The sequence below is a fragment of the Musca autumnalis genome, unplaced genomic scaffold (genome assembly GCF_047663935.1).
Source record: "Musca autumnalis isolate F117 unplaced genomic scaffold, ASM4766393v1 scaffold_1, whole genome shotgun sequence".
Taxonomy (NCBI): Eukaryota; Metazoa; Arthropoda; class Insecta; order Diptera; family Muscidae; genus Musca; species Musca autumnalis.
In genome coordinates this window covers 77,864,240-77,882,048 of record NW_027411644.1, presented here as the reverse complement: position 1 = coordinate 77,882,048, position 17,809 = coordinate 77,864,240, and the positions used below count along the sequence as shown (strand labels likewise).

Sequence of the window (17,809 nt, the reverse complement as noted above, 5' to 3'; positions counted from 1 at the left end):
TCATCGAAATAACGGTTTAAGACCCCAAGTATGTTTGGGCGAAATGTGTTTCAGACAATTTTGGGGTCGTTTTAGCAATGTCCGTCTGTCTGTCTGGCTGGTGCGCACGATAACTCTCGAACGGATGAACCGATTTGGTCCAAAATTTGGCTTTCGTAATATTTTGTCCAAACTTAGTTTAAGTTCCAAGATGAGTTATATCGGTCCAATCCTTCAGGTACCTCCCCCACAGAAGTTCGAAAATGTTCAAAAAATTTGTGCGTACGATAACTCTAGAAGGGAGTAACCGATTTGGTCCATACTTTGCAAATCGTGAAATGTCTACCAGACCTAGATAAGGTTTCAATATGGACTCAATCGGTCCACTCCTTCGGGTACCTCCCACACAAAAATTCGGATAAGTTCAGTTTAGGGCCTGCTCTCGAATCGCTTTGATTTTTGTTGTAGCAACTTGTATTCACTGCCCCCATGTGACGGTACAAGTTTCATCAGGGGCAAGTCCAGAAAATAACCTGAATGTTGCAAAAATCCCTTTGAAACCGTGTGTAATGGTTGGAACGCAAGATAACTCTCGAACGGATTTGTCGCTTCGGTTAAAAATTTGGCCTTCGTAATATTTTGTCCAAACTTAGTTTAGGTTCGAAGATAAGTTATATCGGTCCACTCCTTCCAGTACCTCCCCCACAAAAGTTCAAAAATGTTCGGAAAACTTGTGCGCACGATAACTCTGGAGGAGAGTATCCGATTTGGTCCGTACTTTGAACATCGTAATATTTCTACAAAACATAGATCAGGTTCGAATATGGACCACATATGTCAACTCCTTCGGGTACATCCCGCACAAAATTTCAAAAAAAAAATGCAGTTTACGGCCTTCTCTCGAATCACTTTGATCTTTGTTGTAATAAATTGCATTCGCTGCCGATGCAAATGCAAATCCATTCGTCCTTAGAAAATAGCCCTTAAGTTATAAAAATCCCTATGGAACCATGTAATGGCTGAATGAAGCGCACGATAACTCTCGAACGGATCAGACGTTTCGGTCCAAAATTTGGCTTCCGTAATATTTTTCCAAGCTTTGTTTAATTTCGAAGATGGGCTCTATCGATGCGCAACTTCCGGTCCATCTTTCCCAAGTTAAAAAAAAATGTCACTAAAAACTACGCGCTATATCTGTTGAGCGGAGCAACCGTACAAACTTTGGATCTCCTAACATTTTGCCCAAAATAGTTTTACTTCAGAAATGGTCCATATCGGTCTTCATCCACAAAAGTTCAACATTTTTTAAGGACAGTTAAGGATCTGTTCGAAGATCCTTCACACAAGCTGAAGGTATATCTCTGTCGGCAAAGCCGACTGATACTTTTTTACTTGTTTTTTCCTAGTTTGTACCATTTTTGAGATATATAAGTTTAAGTTGGGAAATTGCAGTCAATTACATTGTTTTCTAAGGAGGCGATACAGTAAATCCATTATCCTAATTTGAACTCTTATATCACAATAACGGTAAAAACTACGAAGATATCATAAAAGTCAATCTTGTAGATAATTTTCATGGCTACAACATTTTCTTTAATCCCATTTCGATAGGACTTGTGGTTTCCAAGCAAAGTCGTTAAACCTAAAAAAACCCTTAAACATGCCAACTTGAATGGCGATCTATTTAAAAAGCGCTCCAGCGATTTTTTTGTTTTTTTCTATTTTTCTCATCTATGAACATTGTAGTTTCAGAATCTGCAAAGACTTCCCAGGTGTAAGCACCTTCCATTTAAATTTGTTTCAACAGCACCGTGTGTAAAAATGGTAGAAGCTTGCACCCTTATTTTAGTTTCTTGGTTTTTTTTTTTGGCAAAATTTATACCGATATTTTCTTGGTATGTAATGTAAATAGAGATTTTATTTCTTTGGCGACTTATAGTGAAATTTAGGGGGAGAAGATTTTTGTCTTTAACGCCATTCTTCTAAAATGCTGTTTTGTATAACAATTTTGCCAAAACCCACATGAAGTAAGACCTTAACCCTAAAATGTGTTTTTAAATTTGCTTATTTCAGGAGTTTAGTTTAGATATAGAGTTTTGGTGTATTCTAGGACCTATAGTAAAAATCGATGGCGAACAAATTTGTAGAATATTTTGATCTGAAACGATCACATTTTATAGGAGAAGGGACCAAAAATACCACTTTATTGACCATCTGCGGTTTAAAAATATTGAAAATTAAATCAGCGACTCAAAAAAAAATAAAAAAACATAAGAACCCAAGGTAAGGTCTAAATTCATTCATTTTTAGAGTTTTGGTCAGGTTTTTCGTAAAATCGTGCATCTGTGCGTCGTAAGATATCTTTCAAACTAAGGTCGCGTTCGAAAATGATATAATGCGGTTATCTCCCTTTGGTAGGGAAGGATGCTAATTATTCCATTTTACTTCAATACCTACTTTAATTACACTACTTTGATTTCCGATCCTATTACTTCTCTGAGTTTCGTGTTGCGTGCATTATTCTGTTCTTCTGACCCATTTTTATGTTTTGTGAAAGTTTACCTTTGTCAAGAATGAATTTCACTATCAAAAACCTTGCATTGGCACATTACCGCAAGTGAATGTCAATAATTTAATGCAAACAAACAAATACGGGATTCCATACCCGCATACATATCCACCTATATTCCATGCAACTAATTTCCGCTTAATAACAATTTTGTTCGGCATAAAAGTACCAGACATCGCCAATAATTTATGTACTCTTAGGCTGGAATGATTAAGCTTCGCACATTAATTAAGCGGCTTGCAAAGCAACAGCAGCTGTTGCTGCTGTTATTCATGGTGTTGCAACAGCTGTTAATGTGGGAAAATACAACGGTGTTTGCCACGAGCACACAGCAGCGCATTAATCCATATGAGAAAATTTCAAAACTCCAACTAAAAAATCGCTGGTGGATGGTTGGTGGAGAACATAATAAACGTGGTAATTACTCGGGGGATTTTGTGCAAGAAATGTGGCTAACACAAAATGTGAATCATTTTATCTATGATTTGTTGGAAGAGGGCAACCGAAATAACAGTAGTCAACAGAAGTGGATGATGGTAAGTAAGATAATTGTTTCTAGAGAATCTAAGTTTTTTTTTGTTAATTCCCTCCTTTAGCGTTATTATGTCAACAGTGAACACTATGAACCGGGAGGTCCAATTTTCATTATGGTCGGTGGTGAATGGGAAATTCAACCATATCTCCTTAGCCAAGGACATTTCAATGATATGGCCCGCCAACACAGTGCCGTAATGTTTTATACAGAACATCGTTTCTATGGCAAAAGTTGGCCAAAAAGGTAAGAGTTTTTAAATATTTAATTTTGGTTGGAATATTTATATCGTATTTTTTTCTTTAGTGCAACCTCTTTAGATGATTTACAATATCTGAATGTCCTTCAAGCTCTGGAGGATTTGCGATATTTCATAAAATATCAAAAGTCTTCTCGAAATGATTTAAGCAATGCCCACGTTGTCCTTGTGGGTGCCTCTTATTCTGGCAGCATGGTTGCTTGGTTTATGCAGTTATATCCGCACGAAGCAAATGTGGCTTGGGCTTCGAGTGCTCCACTATTGGCAAAAATGGATTTTTATGGTATGTATGGGGAATTTGTGTAACGTGGTTTTGTCGTAGGCTGGGGTAGACTTTGTCATGTCCAGGGTCGCCATAAGGGCCCATTAAACCTTACGGAATAATACGACGAGTAATCTCCCTTTCTTGGGAGGTTAAATCGGATAATTTATAATCTACTGATGTTTAAATACGATAAGAAGGATAATTGGCTAGGGGATCGGCTACATGGATTCAGTAAGTGATTTGATGATGATCGGGAACTCGGTGATTCGCAGTTCGGTAGTAGACGATCTGAAGATAATCGGGAACTCGGTGATTCGTGTTGTAGATGTTCGGCTACTCGGGGTTCGTATGTCTTCGGCCACTCGGTGATTCGGGGTTCGGTCACTCGGTGGTGTTGTAGATGTTCGGCTAGATGGGGTTCGAATGTGTTCGGTCACCAGGTGATTCGGTGTTCGGCCACTCGGTGATTCGTGTTGTAGATGTTCGGAAACTCCGGGTTCGTATGTATTCGGCCACTCGGTGATTCGGTGTTCGGCCTCTCGGTGATTCGTGTTGTAGATGTTCGGCCGCTCGGAGTTCGTATGTGTTCGGCCACTCGGTGATTCGGTGTTAGGGGTTCCACCATTCGAGGTTCGTATGTGTTCGGCCACTCGGTGATTCAGTGTTCGGGGTTCGGCCACTCGGTGATTCGTGTTGTAGCTGTTCGGCCACTCGGTGTTCGTATGGTTGCTCGGGTCCTCGACTCTCGTGTCGTAGGGGTTCGGCCACTCGGTGATTCAGCACTCGGTTCGGTTGTTCGGGTCGGCTCTACAGTATACTGACTAGTGGAACAACACCCGAATGTGGAGTGGGACAACAACCGAAGGTGGAGTGGAACAACACCCGAAGGTGGAGTGGAATAACACCCGAAGGTGGAGTGAATGTATTAGCCACCGCACAAAGGGGGTAGCTCTTAAAAATACTTCCCAACACACGGTACACTCTCGTGTAAGTTGGCGGACTAAGAATACTTAGTTGTACTCAAGTCCGTGTGACTAGTTCCCTGCAGTAGCAAGCCTGTCGTTCCCACAACCAAATTGAAATACTTATGTATGCAGTCATACAAAGTGAATGAGAATTACACCGCAGTTGTTATTCTGTCGATCAACTCAAATTACACTGTAGCGCACCCCTCTCAAAGAAATGTATGTTATTAACCCAACAGTGTGTATGGGTTGGCTGGTTGTGACGTTATTGGGGGTTGTGGGGCCTTGCTGTCGTTGGTTTTATGTGCGTGATCATTTTGTCACGTTACATTTGTTATCATAAACGTGAATATTTGAAGTGTTTTCAACAGCTATCACAGGTCAACCGGAGTTTCTTATACCCTCAACCTTATGACTAAAGATCGTGTATACCTCTTGAAACGATCGAAAATCTGCCTCATAGAAATAATAGTTTATCCTTAGATATGATATAAGACCAAATTCTGTTGTGGTACTATGCTGCTTCTGAAAACAGTGTTGATGATCCGCCAGTGGATAACATGCTCTGCAGATGGGGAGAAGTAACACACCAAGAATCGGCGCTTATGGTTACAAAAGTGAGATCGGTCTATACGATTAACATAGACAACCATACCCATTTTCCAGTTTTTGGGAACTATTAGGGTGACCAACTATAAATTATTATACCCTCGATCATAATATGGAGGGTATAATTAAATTTGTCATTTCGTTTGTAACACATCGAAATATTCATCGGAGACCCTATAAAGTATATATATTCTTGATCAGGGTAAAATTCTAAGTCGATATAACCATGTCCGTCTGTCCGTCCGTCTACTGAAATCAAGATACAGCTCGCAATTCTTAAGATAGAGCTTTGAAATTTGGTATAGAAGTTTCTAGGACGTTTGGTATTGCAAATGGGCTACATCTGTCCACGTTTTGATATAGCCCCCATAAAACGGTACCACCCGATTTTCGGTATTTTGAAGGTTTTAGCTTCATTGTCACACCGAAATGACTGCAATTTGGTATTAAGTTTTCGTTGGTGATATAAAACTTTCCCCCAGAATTATGTTGGTATGGGTCCCCGCCTTCATATAGCCCCCATAGAACGGTACCCTCCGATTTTCGGGTGTTGTTTTGACATTTTAACATTACCATTGGAATTCCGTCCCGTTCAAGTGCTTTGGATGATTCAGTGCCTCAGATAACATCTGCAACATAATCCATTGTGAACTGTTGCGGTTCGTCCTCAGCCGTTGGGGAACACAAACGACGCAAACTACTTCACTTCCCAAGATTGCTATCGATGTGCTCAATAAATTGTCAGCTAAAATAACCTGCGCTGCCTCTTCGGATCTGTCATAGCTGAAGTTCGATCAGACGTTTTTCCCAGGCTTAAATCGGCCGTGCGACCGAACAGCTATGGTGGTCTTGACCTATCTAAAGCTTTCGATAACGTCAACCATGCCAAGCTGTTTGAGGACATTTAGAAGACTTCCCTCCAGCCGAGTTTGACTTAGTGCAGTTCTGAGGAATATGGAAATATCCGCCGCTAAATCCACTGCCACACTGTTCACCACCTGGACAGCTGAAATGAGGCTTTTGAGAACTTGGAGCCTCGTCTTGCCAGTTCATCAACTGTCTTATTTCTCTCAACAACTAAGTTATACGCCGCTAGTATTGTATGCAAATGTTAGCGCTAAAGAGTGAACGAATATTTAAACCTGCCAGAATGGCGCAATGAAGACGGCAACACGGTGCCTTTTCATGGAACCAGTGGATCAACCATCTTCACGAGGAGGCGAAGAGTTTACCGGTACATCAACACAACAAAATTTTGTCGATGCAGTACCACCAAGACCATCGCTGCCACATTCTAGTGTACAGTCTTTTCCCACTCAGGCACATCAGAAGAGTTCTTCATAATCTGAAGGCAGGGGTTCAAAGGTATAATCAAGAACCTCTAGATCAACGAGCCTATCAGACAGGCTTGAATTGTATTTATACTGATGTAGTTGCCCAGGCACCCCAATCCTGTCCACTCCAATCCATCGCAGCAGAAGAACGACAGCTACTAAAACAAACATTACTGGTTTTAACCCGGAGGATGCAGCCACCACATTTCATATTGGACCCGAATTGATGGCACTATACCCTTGATATGCCTTGCATGTGATTTCGGATCGCACGACAAGCTGCATTCGTTTAGCTGCCCTGCTCACCCCATTCACTTCCGTGAGTCGAACTTCCGAGTTATTGCGTGATGAAGTTTCTGCTGAAGACCCTGTAAGGCATCTGTAATTAGCCTTATATCTTTGTTATACCCTATACCACAATGTGGAAAAGGGTATTATAAGTTTGTTTTGGTAAAAATTCATTTAACACCGCGAAATATTCGTCGGAGACCCCCAATGTGGTATACCAATCTTCATATCTCGACGAGATAAAGCGATTTTGAGATGTGTGTCTGTCCGTCCGTCCGTCTGTTCTTTATAAATTGTAAACACGCTCCAGGCCGCAATTATGGACCGATCGTCACGAAATTTTGTATGGAGGTCGGGTTCAGATCAGAATAGATCCCTATTCTTATTTGTGATGATCGTGAAATATTTAGCGGGTGAAATGGACCAAAAACATAATATTTATCCAATTTTCTAGCTGCTCTGTAGGTCTCAATAATAGTCCGATCAACGCGTAATTTTAAATAAGGTAAGAGTATATCACAAAGGAGAAGCTTGCAATTTGAGATGGCGATCGGATAATATTTAGAGGGTTAAATGGACCAAAACTTTTGTGTGAAAATTGTGAAAATTTTTAATATACAGCTTATATCTTAATTCCTGGAAGTGACATTCCGGACAAGTGAGATATACTTGAAAGTGGAACGCTTGACTTTTCAATTGATGCCAATTATGTTGGTGTGCATGATCAGATAACAGAGTTACAGCCTAATATATTCCGTTATTTGTTTGTAGTGTAATAATAAACTCGCTATTATACTCGCAATTATACATCAATAGTCACGAAATTTTGCACCGGGTAAGAGTATAGGTCGAAAAAGATGCCCACAATTTTGAATGATGATCTGATATTCTTAAGCGGGTGAAATGGACAATTACTTTTGTATGAAAAATATAAAAATTGTATTATTATACCCTCAGCCTTTACTCTAGAAAGGGTATATATACACTTTCATACGGGCAAAATGTGCCTCATCGAAATAATGGTTCTAGACCCCAAGTATGTTTGGACGAAATGTGTTTCAGACAATTTGGAGTTGATTTAGCAATGTCCGTCCGTCTGTCTGTCTGGCTGGTGCGCATGATAACTCTCGAACGGATGAACCGATTCGGTTCAAATATTGGCTTTCGTAATATTTTGTCCAAACTTAGTTTAATATCTAAGATAAGCCATATCAGTCCACTCCTTCAGGTACCTCCCCCACAAAAGTTCCAAAATGTTCGGAAAATTTGTGCGCATGATAACTCTTGAAGAAAGCAACAGATTTGATCCATACTTTGCACATCGTGAAATTTCTACCAGACTTAGATGAGGTTCCAATATGGACTCAATCGGCCCACTCCTTCGGGTACCCCCCACACAAAATTTCGGATAAGTTCAGTTTAGGACCCGCTCTCGAATCGCTTTGATTTTCGTTGCGACAACTTGTATTTACTTCCCCCCATACGACGGTACAATTCGAAGATGGGCAATATCGGTCCACTCCTTCAGGTACCTCCCCCACAAAACTTCAAAAATGTTCGGAAAAATTTTGCGCACGATAACTCTTGAAGAGGGTGACCGATGTAATCCATACTTTGCACATCCTAATATATCTACCAGATATAGATCAGGTTCGAATATGGACTATATTTGTCTACTCCTTCTGGTACCTCTTACACATAATTTCGGATAAGTTCACTTTAAGGCCTGCTCTCGAATCACTTTGATTTTTGTTGAAGCGATTTGCATTACGACGGTAAAAGTTTTTTCAGGGGCAAGTCCATATTTCTCGGGAAAAAAGCCCGAAAGGTGTAAAAAAAACCCCTATGTCACCATATGTGGCGGTCGGAGAGCACGATAACTCTCGAACTGTTCAACCGATTTGGTCCAACCTTTGGTCTTCGTCATATTCATCAAGTTCAACTCTCCAAAAAGGGCCACAAAATTCTCAAGAGACCTTAAATACATTCGATCTCTCCGGAGGTGAAAGTTTGGCTTCACATTGGTTGAGGGTATATATCTGTCTTCAAAGCCGACTGACAGTTACTTGTTGGTCGATATTTTAATTCCTTGAGGACATATATATTTCGCAAAGTAGCTCTCATATGGGGAAAAAACTACTGACCTTTCCTCTGATGTAAATTGCAATAAAGTGTTTGCTAGATAACGGGCCTACTGCCTAATATATAATGGGTTCTGTGTAGAGAACCACATTTTTATCCCATGCTACATACTGTCTCTCCAAAAGTTTATGTAACACCTCGAAATATTCGTCCCAGACCCCTTATTTGGTATGCCAAAATTTATATCTCGACGAGATAAAGCGATTTAGCGATGTGTGCCAGTCCATTAAAAATTGTAAACAAGCTTAAGGCCGCAATTATGGACCGATTGTAACGAATTTTAAAGGAGGTTGGATTCGGGCCAGAATAGAAATGATTAGTTTTTGCTGATGATCGTGAAATGTTCAGGGAATGAAATGGACCAAAAACAAAATTTTAACCAATTTTGTAGCGGCTCTGTAAGTCAAAATAATAACCCCCAAAATTTTAAACAAAGTTTGAGTTTATGATGAAGAAGAAGCGTACAAACCAACGTGAAGATCAGATAATACTTAGCGGGTTAAATGGACTGAAACTTTTGTGTGAAATTGGTAACAATTTCAATAACGTAGCGGTTAAACAACGGAAGTAGTAGTACTACATAAGTGGGTTTCATTACATTTTAGTTTGTGTGAACTAAATTTTCCTCTCCTGCTACAAAAATTGTCTTTGTCATGCTAGATAACTTTTTAGTTTTGGTCATAAGTATTATACATTACATCTCTGATATTTGATAATTAAATTTTCAGAATCATTGAAAAGAAGGTCCGTGGAGAGCGATTGTCCAGGGATAGTGGTATAGGGTATCCCATGGTCGGCTCCGTCCGACTATAGACTTTTCTTACTTGTTAACTGTTGTTTTAGATTATTTATGATATGACATGTCTTCAGTCAAATCGAATGAGGATTACTTTCGTAGAGCATTTCGACCTTCTAGTTCGCTTCCTTCAATGTCCTTTTCGTCCTTTATTTTAAGATCCGCTATAAAAGTACCACAACCTTAGTTTAAGTTCGAAGATGAGTCCTATCGGTACACTCTTTCGCTAAAATGGTGTGCAAATTAACTCTCGAAGGCGGTACACAGTTGTCCCATATTTTGCAAATCGTAATATTTTACAAATCTTAGACAAACTTAATTTTTTTAAGTGCAGTTAAGAGTCTGTTCGAAGATCCTTCGGAAATGTATAGCGATGTTGCTCCATGCGGTCCTGTGTGTTTGGTAGGCAAGTCAATGCTTCCTGACATAGTGGTCCACAACCTCTAAGTTATACGGTGACCAATGACTGGAGGGAGCGCTATCTATCGAAAATAAATGACTCCCAACATAAGATACACTTCCAAAATGGACTATGCCGATGTATTTTTGTCGGAAAGTTAGTACGTCCAAAAAGGGCCACAGAATAAGAAAACGTCCTAATACATAATTATTGGGGAAAATGATTTCGGCTGCATAGCCGATGTTCGATTCGATATTGCCAATAGATAAAAGTTTCAATTCACACAGGCTGAGGGTATATCTCTGTCGGCAAAGCCGAATCATATTTTTTCCTTGCTTTCTGCTTGATCTGACTCTGGGTCTATCTCCAGTTGCATGCATTCCATTTGACAAACATAAGCTTTTATATTTTTTAACAGATATTTCAGCCACAAACCAAAATTGTGAAAATATATTTTCCAATGTTTGCCCCATTTTTTCCAGAATTTATGACACTAACAATGGAAGTTATACAGCAGAAAGGAGGCGTCGAATGTTCGAAGGGGTTAGAAGAAGGGTTTGAGGAACTGCATAAAGTACTCAGTACAACTGCTTCGAAAGAACTACTTTATGAACTACAAACGTGTTCAGATTTTGATACCAGCAGTGAACTCGATATTTCTGCTTTCTTTAATGCTCTTGGGAACTATTTTGCAGCAGTGGCTCAGTTATCAGGGTAAACATTAAAATTTTCAATTTTCATAACCCCAAACTATTAATTGCCTTCGATTAGAAAATCTGTAACCAAGTTCTGCCAACAACTCACAAAGAAGAATACAAAACCCCTCGAGGCCTTGGTAAAACACATAAAGGAGACATTTTTACCTCACTCCGAAGATGAATATGGTTACAGTAAAGGTCATGGCCAAGCATGGTGTCTAGATCTTTCGTTTGAAGGCACGAAGTTGCTGTTTTCTGAATATGGCGACGTATATAATGGAGGTAATTCTGATGTTAATCTTAAATATTCAAAACTTTTGTGAATATTTAAATCTCTTTCTTCACTCCTTAATTTAGATCGTTGTTGGTTTTATCAAACCTGTCATGAATTTGGTTGGTTTGCAACAACCCACCATCCAAGTGGCGTCAATGATGTTACTCACAAAAGTGTATTTGGTGGCCAAGTTTCTTTAAAGTTTTTCCAAAATTTATGTCAGCAAGTCTTTCAGTCCGGGCATAGTGGAAGAAGAAGGAGAAAAACAGCAACAATGGCAACGCCAAACATGGCAAATGATGGCCTTACTCTGCAAGAACTTTATTCCCGTGCCGAAAAAACAAACCACATGTTTGGTGGCCTCACAAATATTTCACAAAATGTGATTTTTACCCATGGCCGTCTAGATCCTTGGCGTGCAGTGGGCATGCAACATGGCCGTAATGTCTTACTCTTGGATGGTATGTGTGTCCGTGTGTTCGTAAGAAACTTTTCGTAATAGTCTTTGATATGTACACTCTTAATTAAAAATTTCTGTTTATTTTTGTTGTTGTTGCTGATGTTGAACCTTGGTGTATGTGCAGGTTATGGTCATGTCGAGGATTTGGGTTCAATAAACCTCCAAGATACGGTGGAAATGAATGTGGCCAAATTAAAAGTTGCAGCATTTATAAATAAAGCTCTAAGAGATGTTAATTGAAAAATGAAAAAAAAAAATGGATAACATTTTGTTCTTTTTATACCCTACACCACTATGTGGTAAGGGGTATTATGTGTTAGTGCATTTGTATGTAACATACAAAAGGAAGCGAGATAGACCCATAGTTCCTTCTAGGGATATACATAGAATCACTTTCTGAGTCGATTTATGCATGTCCGTCCGTCCGTCCGTTTGCAACATACAGGTCGCATTTGTTGACCGATTTCGCTGAAAATTGGGGAATACCATTTTTTAGCCGTCGGAAAATCAAGTTCGAAGATGGGCTATATCGGTCCAAGTTTTGGTATAGTCCCCATATAACGATACCTCCCGATTTAAGGTATTTTATGGATCTTAGCCACATTTTTTGCCCAAACTAGCTGAAATTTTACATTTGAGGTTCTCAATGGCCGCGAAATTGCTCCACTAAAAATTGTCATGATAGGTCCACGGTTCGGTATAGTCCCCATATAACGATACCTCCCGATTTAAGGTATTTTAGGGATCTTAGCCACATTTTTTGCTTGAACTAGCTGAAATTTTACATATGTGGTTCCCAGTGGCCACGAAATTTCGCCACTTAAAATTGTTAAGATAGGTCCATGTTTTTTTGTAGCCCCCATATAACGGTACCTCCCGATTTTAGGTATTTTAACGATTTTCCCCAAATATGGCTCCAATTTGCCATTTGGAGTTTAATGAGTTCAAAAAATTTACTTTAATGTTTGTTTTGGGTTATTAAAAAACTTCTCCACCAAGAATTATGGACATACATATGTCCACGTTTTGATATAGCCCCGAATTTTGGTATAGCTTCCATATTAAAGTACCGCTAGATTTTAGGCACTCTGCATTTTTACATATTTCGACTGGTGTAGGGTATTACATAGTCGGCCCCGCCCGACTTTGGTCTTTTCCTACTGGTTTTTTTTTGGAAAAACGGGTAGAGAGGAATCAGTCGACTGTAAAAAAAACAATAAAAGAAATAGTGGACCGCATTAACCTATGGACATACATATTTATAATTTTAAAAATCAAAATTATTTTCGTGGAAAAAAGAAGTTTTCTAAGTTTCCAGTGTACATTTTTTAGGTGGTATCGTAAACAGTGGACTTAATTATTCCACTGACCGATCCCACCATTCAAGTCAATTGAGGGAATAAAATTAGATTGTTGAAAGTTTCAGAGGTTATGAAGTCGGGCGGTCTTCCGATAAAGACATTTGTAAGTATAAGGGTTGGAATGTGACGTCATTTTTTAGAATAGGTGACTCCATGGTTATGTTTGGCGAACTATATCATTTAATCTTAATTAATTTCTCGTTGGAGTCGAGCTTAATGACTGTTTATTTTTTCAAGTGAAAAAGGAAAGCCTAAGATTCGAACCCACACAACCACCACTATGTGACATGCCGCCGTTGGTAGAGTGACTCATCAGACATATCGGCTGTGGAGTGGCTTCTCTGTCATCGAACTTTTCTTCTTTCAAATGCAATTTTTTGATTTTACAGCAACAATGGGTATTTGCCCATTCTATTGTATGGCTTTCATGAAAAACGCTTTGCGCTGCCATTGAAAGTAATGAGTTTGGCTCTGAACACTAACACGCCTGTGATTTTCAAGGACGTGGGTTGAAACCTCACCACTATGTGACATGCATGACATCATTTAATTCTGGGAGCTATCAATCTGCTCAGCCATCGCTATATTCCTCTTCGCATTATCTTTGACAAAATGTCACTAAATCCCCTAAGATGATGGTTATGACCTTCCAAAAGCGCAAATGTGGGGCCTATAAACTGTAGTACAACCATTGCACGATGGGGTCAATGACAGGTTTTTGAGGCAAAAAGTCATTTTTTCAAGTCAGTTACTGAAATCAAATAATAACGCAATTATATTTTTAACACTTTCAAACCTCTAGCACCAACAAAATTACAATCGGGCAACGCCCCTCGGCGACATGCCAAGCTGTTAAAGATGTCAAAATTTTCATTCCGTTTATTTCTGCCATTCAAGGGGAGTACACACTATCGTTCAAAACTCACAGTCAACGTACTTTTAGGACGATTTTCCGGCAAATAAAAACTTTTATTTAGCTAAAAACGTTTGAAATACAATATATACGGTATTATTTAGAGATTACAAAAGACATTTTTCAGTTAGGCTTTGATATTCACGAAATAGACCCCGATGACTGTCAGTTTTGCTTGTCAATGTGTACTATACTTCAGTCGTAATTAAACAATTAAAAAAAACATATAATTTTGTTCCTTTAAATCATAAATAATGGACTTTTACTAGATAATGACGTGACATATAAGGTAAACAAATTCATATTGAGCAAATATTATGGGCTGCGACCATTTTAGGACAGAAAGCAGCTTCCGTGCCTACCAAATTTACGTCTTACGTTCCTCCAACGTGATTTAACTGACATTTTCTGATTACTTTTGTAGTCTAAAACTTATCTACAACTGCACGCAGAAAAATATATGTTAGAAATATGTTTGGATCCAAACAAATATATATTTGCAACATTTTGTAACATATCTCAATGTTATTTGTTTGGGTACCAACATATTTTTTATGTTTAAACATATTTTTTATGGGTGGAGAGAGGATTTATGTCAAAGAGAGTAACAACAGGGCTGTCGCGGCTGCGGAATGCTGTTTCATAATAAAAAGCTGCACGCAGAGAAAAACTATTTTTCGCTTTTGTTGGAACAATAATATCAATTTTTGATCCAAAATTGTATTTGTTTTGTTCAAGCATTGTATTGCAAATCCAAAAATACAAGATTTTGCTCCAAACATAAAAAACAAAAACAACTTTCGAAATTCCGCAATATTGTAAAAATAATTAACAATACCGATTGGTAGGAACTATCATAATCTAGAATTTTTACAAAAAATATTGTCATTTAAAAAATTCGCTTTTGTTGTAGTTTTAAATACGTATTGTTATTTTGTCTTTTCAGTAGATACACAATTTAGGATTGAACTTTTCTATTATTAGTTCAAAAATACATATTTTTGACTATACTCTCTCCCGTTAACTTGTTGAGTATTTTCTCTGGATTCTAGTAGCTACATTCTTGTTTTGCTCTCTTTAGTTTATGTGTGGCAGCCGGTGAAGTTATTTGTGTTTGTGCATTCTTTGTGCCTAATCAGTGTTTGTTTGGCAGTCAAAGAAAGTGGATCAAAAAAAAGTAAAACATTAGTGATTATAAACTTAGAAAAACAACATTCCAAAAATGCAAAAAATCTAATAATAAAAGTGTCATACATTATTAAATCTATTGAATTCTTTGTTATTTTAAAACTGTCGGTGTTTTCTTTTTTTATGGCATTACATATCTACTTTTAAAATGCCATGTACTCGTAGTTTTTTTGTTTTTGGTTTTCTCATGTGTTTTTTGTGAAGCGGTAAATATAAAAGTGGTGGTTGAAGCAGAATTTGCGTTGCAAGGAGATATTAAAGAAGAATTCCGATAATTCATACATTTTTGACACAATAAATTAAATTTTCTTGAAAACGTCGATCTATTTTGTTTTCTTTTTGTACTGAGTAAACAAAATTTATGATAATAAGTAAGAACAACGCTCATAACGAGTTGATTTTAAAAATACAAAATTTCCAAATTGAGAGGGTACAAAGTTTCAAATACCTGGGAGTTTTACTAAATGATCAATGGGACTACTCAAAAGAAATCAAATGTCGCATAGAAATGGCAAGAGATGCATTTCATAAATATAAAAAAGTCCTAATAAGCCATGATATAAATGTTGCAACAAAATCTCGTTTCATAAAAGCGTATATATGGCCAGTCTTGTTATATTCAGTCGAAGTGTGGACGTTAAAAGCGGCAGATATCAAACGACTCGAAGCATTTGAGATGTGGGTGTACCGTCGAGCACTAAAAATACCATGGGTCCTGCATGTACCAAATATTGAAGTATTGCGAAGAATGAATACAACAAGAGAATTATTAAACAACATAAAGAAACGGAAAACAGCATATCTAGGGCACCTTATGCGAAACCGTAAATACACCATTCTCCAGGAAATACTTCAAGCAAACATAGAAGGAAGACGTACCAGAGGAAGAAAAGAAATGTCATGGATTCAAAATATCCAGCAATGGACAGAATTCCAGAACGCCGAAAATTTAATAAGCATTGCGAGAAATAGAGATATATTTTCCTATTTTGTTAATAATTTATAAAAACATAAATATGTAATTTTTTGACAATTGTAATATGATCGCTAACATTCGAAAATCGAATACGCAATAAAGAAGAAGAAGAATGTTTATGACACGCGTTGTAGTTTTTACCAAAACTATTGTAAATATAGATAATTTTACCGCAACTGTTCTGAATTCTAACAATATTTATTGTCCATTTTTACCAATACTATTTTTCATTGTTGTTTGACACCACCTCTTTTGAATCTCTTCTTCTACTATCGTATGTAAGTTGTTATGTGTGTGTGTTTTGTGGAAACCCAGCCAACAATTTTTGCCGATGGCTCTGATATCAGATTTTTTCCCGAGATTTCGTAACCTTTCTTTCCGATTATTTTCCGAGTTCTCTGCACAATCTCGGAAGGGAAATTTTGATTTATTTTCTTTCCGATTAGTTTCCGAGTACTCTGCACATAATCTGAAAGAATTTTTGATCTGTGTATTTTTCTCGCGAGCAAAAATCCCGAACTCTGGTTGAGAGTTGATTGTATACAAACAACGCCAGCGGCAAGGGAAATTTTTTTGCTTTGTTTGCATGCTGTACCTTGTTTTTTAGTTATTTCGCAGCAGTTAAGTGAGTAAGACGTAGCGGAACAAATTATTGCGTGTTTTAAAACAAATTAAAATTGGAAGTTTGCATACACATTTTGTAAAAAGCTGTTTATAATAACAAATATTGTTAATTCTATTTTAGATACGCCAAATAAAGAACAACATCGTGATGACACATGGAAACTTTATTAGGAAAAGTTGTGTTTTATAATTTTGCAAACACACAATATCAGCGGGCAGCAGCAATGAATACTATTAAATCCAACTTGTGAAGATGATGAAATAAAGAATAAAAAAATTCGCATTAAAAATCCGAACATTTTCCGAAATATAAATCACCGGATTTTTTTCCGATTTTCGGATATAACCTTACGAAAATATTCAGATTTTTTTCCATATATCGGATAAAATATCCGATAATCTTCCGATTTTTTTCCGAATGTCGGATCAAACATCCGATAATCTTCCGATTTTTTTCCGAATATCGGATCAAACATCCGATAATCTTCCGATTTTTTTCCGAATATCGATCAAACATCCGATAATCTTCCGATTTTTTTCTGAATATCGGATCAAACATCCAATAATCTTCCAATTTTTTACCGAATATCGGATCAAACATCCGATAATTTTCCGATTTTTTCCGAATATCGGATCAAACATCTGATAATCTTCCGAATTTTTTCCGATTTTCGAATGTTCCTTCCGAGTTTTTTTCGAAAATTCCCTTAAAATTTCCCTTTTTTTCATTCGAGTTTTTTTGCGAATTCGTTCAGAATTCGGAAAGAAACTCTAATATTCCTTCCGATTTTTTTCCGATAAAACTTTCCGAATTCGTGGGCACCTTCACACAATTTTGTTTCCGATTTCTGAACGAATTCGACATCAGAATCGCATACTTGTGCAGAGTTTCGTTCCGAATTCGGAAAAAAATCGGAAAAAATTGTTAGCTGGGAAGCTAACAACAAAAAGGTGGTTGAAATTTATTATACGAAGAGAAAATAGAAATAGTTTTTTTTTTTTTTAATTTGTGTGTTTTGTGAACGAATTGTCGGAATTCTATTTTAATTTAAAATATAAAGAGCGCGTTGCAACAGTCTAATCATTTTTGCAATGCATGCCCAATGAAAGCCAAAGAAACGACTACTGCTGACACTTGTATTTTATTGCGTAGTTTTGTGTGTCTGTTTTTAACTAA

The 17,809-nt window shown here is 37.7% G+C and overlaps 1 protein-coding gene across 3 annotated transcripts in view; it reads left to right on the top strand.

The window, feature by feature from the left end:
• LOC141401860 (putative serine protease K12H4.7) overlaps positions 1-11,925 on the top strand; it is a 102,313-nt gene extending 90,388 nt beyond the window's left edge. For 2 of the 3 annotated variants that reach the window (XM_073982421.1, XM_073982412.1), the window contains exons 2-8: positions 2,749-3,084; positions 3,145-3,326; positions 3,387-3,622; positions 10,621-10,852; positions 10,910-11,118; positions 11,194-11,571; positions 11,695-11,925. In XM_073982421.1, the coding sequence (XP_073838522.1) occupies positions 2,755-3,084; positions 3,145-3,326; positions 3,387-3,622; positions 10,621-10,852; positions 10,910-11,118; positions 11,194-11,571; positions 11,695-11,810 (1,683 nt within the window). In that variant the 5' untranslated portion in view covers positions 2,749-2,754 and the 3' untranslated portion in view covers positions 11,811-11,925. Of the gene's footprint in view, positions 1-2,714; positions 3,085-3,144; positions 3,327-3,386; positions 3,623-10,620; positions 10,853-10,909; positions 11,119-11,193; positions 11,572-11,694 lie in introns of all 3 variants that reach the window. The other variant, XM_073982427.1, reaches the window with a different exon arrangement.
• The last annotated feature ends 5,884 nt before the right edge of the window (positions 11,926-17,809 follow it).